This window comes from Oreochromis aureus, linkage group 4 (assembly GCF_013358895.1).
Source record: "Oreochromis aureus strain Israel breed Guangdong linkage group 4, ZZ_aureus, whole genome shotgun sequence".
Classification (NCBI taxonomy): Eukaryota; Metazoa; Chordata; class Actinopteri; order Cichliformes; family Cichlidae; genus Oreochromis; species Oreochromis aureus.
This window is the reverse complement of record NC_052945.1, coordinates 34,121,718-34,126,360: the sequence shown is the minus strand read 5'-3', so window position 1 is coordinate 34,126,360 and position 4,643 is coordinate 34,121,718. Positions and strand designations below refer to the sequence as shown.

The window sequence follows — 4,643 nt, the reverse complement described above, 5'->3', positions numbered from 1 at the left end:
CTAAAGTCTGTCACTGTAATGTTACTGAAAACAAGATCTGATATTAATGTGTTCTGATCAATTCTGCGGCACACGTAAACGTGAACTTCCCCATCCTATAGGCGCCTAATGGCAGACTCATGGTGAAAATGATGAAAATCCGGTGAACTCAAATGAGTGGCCCTACGCTTTTAAGCTGGAAGCTTCGGGTTAGGAGCTCATGGTAATGTGTAAGGAGTTTATTCTCCCCACCATATTTCTCTTTAGATCTGTTCTCTGTATATAATGAACTTGAGCAAAATTATTCTAGTATGAATCAAAAACTGAAAAAAAATGCTTAATCTTTAAGTTTCCGTTTGAAATCATTTGCAAAAGAAGTAGTCCTATATGTTCATTGCAGGCCAGAGATAAAACATGTATTGAAGCAAAATAATGGTTCCTGTCTGCAGTATTTCATTGATCAACCATTTCTTCCCCATGTTTTTATGTTCATTAATAACCTTTAGGGAATTCACTAATTTCTCACTTACGGCTTATTTGGCCCTCATGTATACGGCACATAGAGTGATTCAAAATAAAATATCTGTCCTTTCAATTACAGTATAGAGGCGCATCAGAAGTACTAATTTCAAACCAAGCGCAGACTAAATTCCTGTCTCCTATAAATTCAGAACCATATAACTTCCCCGTAGTGAAATTGTTTCCTATTATAACGGCCCTTGAGTGCCCCGGAAACCTTTCTGAGACACTTTCAACCAAAGCCATGTTTATCAAGAACTCCAAATCCCTTCCATAAATCTCCTTAACGTTTACTCTAGTCAGAACGACTGAGAGCGAGTTAGACTAAAACCTGTTTTTTCACCAGGTGGAGAAATCTTCCAGCGGATGCACTTATTTTAATAACCAAACTTTGCTTTTGAAGGCCTGAAAACAATCATGGTAATGATAAATTAATAATAAGTTTTTCATGCATTTGAGAAGCACCGATTTTAAATCTGTCCACATCTGTATAAAACTGAGCATCTGGAGTTCGTTATTAAAGGAATAATAATTATTCGATAAATAAATAACATTTACACAACAAACTTTCGGTGTCTCTGAAAGTGTATAAGTTTCAAAAAAGTTATGTACCTTTACATTTTTTGTTTCTGTGGTTCAGGTGTGCGTGCTGCCAGTGTAGAATGGAGACTGTAGTTATTGAAAAAGTGATTATCTTAAACGGTCAGTTCAGATATTGGCGAGTCCATTTGCACCACGCACTTTTACGCACAACACAAAAGAAGTTGGTCAAGTGATTTATTTTAGTTGTCTTTTTTTCTTTTTTAAGGCAGACTAAGGTAATGTCACTCTTTGTATCGACCTGAGAACGTCGCATCACAGACTTGAGTCTGACGTAAGGCAGCTACAGAGAAAAACTAAAGTAAACCAAACTACAGAAAGCTAAAGCGAATCTTCTCATTCCCTTCTCATATCACAGCTGGAAACTCATAAAATGCTTTTTCTCCCCTTCTTTCACTGACAGTCCTCAACCAGTTTCTTCTACTCTCCTTTTTCGCTTGTCTTATCACGTGATCACCCTGTCTCATCCAATAGTTAAGCTCCCCTTATTTCTCTTGGTCCAGGGGGCTTGTTGCGTCAACGCTGCGGCTGGGATGTAAGTGGAGATCCGGCCGGTTACTGGGAGTCTTTGCCACCGAACGACACGCCGTCACTCCAACAAAGCGGCATACCGTGCTATGACAGTGCGCGTTACTGTACAAGTACATCTCTTGAGCTGCGTTTGAGTGTGTGTGTGTGTGTGTATGCTTGTATGTGTAGTGAGCGCCAGTGATCAGCCTCATTCAGCCAATGTAGCAACTTAGCGCCAGGAACGGACGGAGTCTGAGACACACGAAGGCCAAAACGGCGAAGGGTGGGCATATGACAGCCTCTCTGGTACTCAACCCTCGCTGGCCAGTGGAAACGGTAATGTTTGTGTATGACAACAACGTGGACGACTTGAACAAGAACATGGAGGGGCTGGTAGGCAGCGGCAACTTTGCCGCTGCCACTGCAGCAAGCCAGTGCCGCAACATCATGGCACATTCGGCAGCCGCCGCTGCTCTGGGAGGTCACCCGTCCAGCTTGGTGCATTCTTCAGGTGGGTATTCCACAGTGGATGTGTCCGCTTCAGGCTCCGGTGATACCGCTGCCCCTTCGGGGAAGCAATGTGCGGCTGTGCCGCACCAGAGCTCGTCGGCCGCAACCGCTTTACCCTACAGCTACTTTGGTAACGGCTACTACCCGTGCAGGATGGGTCGGGGTCCTCTTAAGTCATGCACACAAGCGGCCGGAGCCGCTCTCAGCTCACAGTACATGGACACAACGGTGAGCTCAGACGAATATCCGAACCACCGGGCCAAGGAGTTCGCCTTTTACCATGGCTATGCCAGCCCATACCAGTCGATGGCCAGCTACCTGGATGTGTCGGTGGTCCAAACGCTGGGCACCGGGGAACCGCGCCATGACACCCTGCTGCCCATGGATAGCTACCAGCCCTGGGCTCTGACCAATGCCTGGGGAGGACAGATGTACTGCTCCAAAGATCAGGGACAGGCCGGCCACCTCTGGAAGTCCGCTCTGGCTGGTGAGTGCTGCTGCTTTCAGGGTTCATAATAACGATTTTAAAACAGTTAAACAGAAGTCTAACAGATATTTTGTAACTATGGCGCAACTCAAAATATTTATTGAATAAAAATTAAATGTAATAACAATTAAGAAATTAAAGGCTTGACATTTGTTAAAACAACAAAACAAAAAACATCTTGGATGGTTAATTTGCTCCAATAGTTAATTATTGTCTGATAAATTTGTACTAAAGTTAGGCGGTTAATGCAACAAGTTTCTTTGCAAAAGCGAAGCAATAATGTGCTTGAGGTTTGTGGTGGCTGAGGTTAATCACAGCCCTTGAGTCCCCATCTGGTTTAGGGCGTCACGTAAAAGTGAAAATTAACGACATGTTGCTTGGAGCCTTGATATTGTGAAGATACCAACATGTTGCAGACTCTAATCTAGAAATGGGCCTTGCATTGCCATCTCTTGGTGCAGAGTGAAAAGCATTTTGGTGTTTCGTTCAATATCATTTATTAACCAAGTGAGATAATCATTTTATTGCTGGGGCCTTCCAGTTAATTTAATCGTTATCATAATGGTTATTATGATGTTACTCTGCTGTCATGTTACTCTGCTGTCACTGCTAAAATAAATGAAAGAATAAATTAATTACATAAACAGGAAAATTAAATTTCATTATTAAAATTATAATTAATTCAATAATAATGATGGAAATAATTAATCCTCTTGCCCAACAATCACAGTGAACAGGACTGTAATGTGTGAGTTAAAAGGGGAAAAAAGCACAAATGTAGAATGAAAATAAAAACACCGTAAACACAAAGTCAAGAGAAGACATAAAATGCTGTCCTTGTGACAGTCTGTGTGGAGTAGAATAGATGCGTGCGCTCCACTTAAAGACGCATTTTGTAGGTCAATTTGAACTTAACTCAGACAGCAGACATTCGTTTCCCGTCTGTCTCGCAGGATTGTATCCAATCAGATCTAAACATAAAGTTCCCGTTCACTTCCTTAAAGATACTAAATTGTGCTCGACAAATATTTTATCGTCACTTACACCATTACAGAAATCGTGTGTGAAAATGTATCATGGTGTGTGCAGCCCATCACTTTAAGACTGTCCTCTTCTCTTTGACAGATGTGGTGGCGCACCAGAACGACGGCTTGTCTTTCCGCCGAGGTAGGAAGAAGCGGATACCTTACACCAAGGTCCAGCTCAAAGAGCTAGAGAAAGAGTACGCAGCCAACAAGTTCATCACAAAGGACAAGAGGAGAAAGATTTCGGCCGTGACCAACCTGTCAGAGCGACAGATTACCATCTGGTTCCAGAACAGGAGGGTGAAGGAGAAAAAATTCGTGGCCAAAGTGAAGAGCAGTACTCCATAGCATGCAGGTCACTGCTCTTTGGACAATTTGTGACAATTGAGATAATTAACAGTGAATGGAAAAAAATAAAAAAAAACTGAAAGTGGGACATCTCACAGACTGCGGCTGTGCATGAATATGTGTGATTCAACAAATTCAGGAGGACGGACAGATAAGAATACTTCACCAAAGCCGTCCGACAAACTTGCCGAGAGGCATTCTGTAATTACAGAACTTTCCTGACTGCTTTGATAATATATCTGTCTGGTGTGTGTCTTTTACTGTCAGTGTTGTCCGTGCCAAGTAGCCTATAGCATAACTACTATGCTCTCCATACAGTTTATATCGCATGTAAAACAGTAACCAAATCACAATGTAACACTTAATAAATTTTGTCCCATCCCAATAAAGGTGTTATGTTTTTAAAATCATTTTCTACGTCTGGAGGAGGAAAACAAACAGGCCTGAAACTTTTATTTAATATTGAAAACTGAAAACTGAAATTAGACAAACAGCAGAGGAATCCATTTTGCGCTTGTAGATTAAAACTGTTCATGAGAGACTAAATTCACTTACCAAGTCTGCGTCTGGAGGAACGCTCCCTGTGGTGGAAGCCTGTCTCATGGAATGGCAAGCATTCTGGTTTTCCATGCCTGTGACAGAACCGCGTATGGAAGAAGAAAAAA

At 42.1% G+C, this 4,643-nt stretch overlaps 1 protein-coding gene across 1 annotated transcript; it reads left to right on the top strand.

Annotated features, from left to right (window-relative positions):
• The first annotated feature begins 1,899 nt into the window (after positions 1-1,899).
• Positions 1,900-3,978, top strand: hoxb13a (homeobox B13a). Its single transcript, XM_031751827.2, has 2 exons — positions 1,900-2,605; positions 3,731-3,978. Exons 1-2 carry the CDS (start codon positions 1,900-1,902, stop codon positions 3,976-3,978), a joined length of 954 nt encoding a protein of 317 aa, XP_031607687.1.
• The last annotated feature ends 665 nt before the right edge of the window (positions 3,979-4,643 follow it).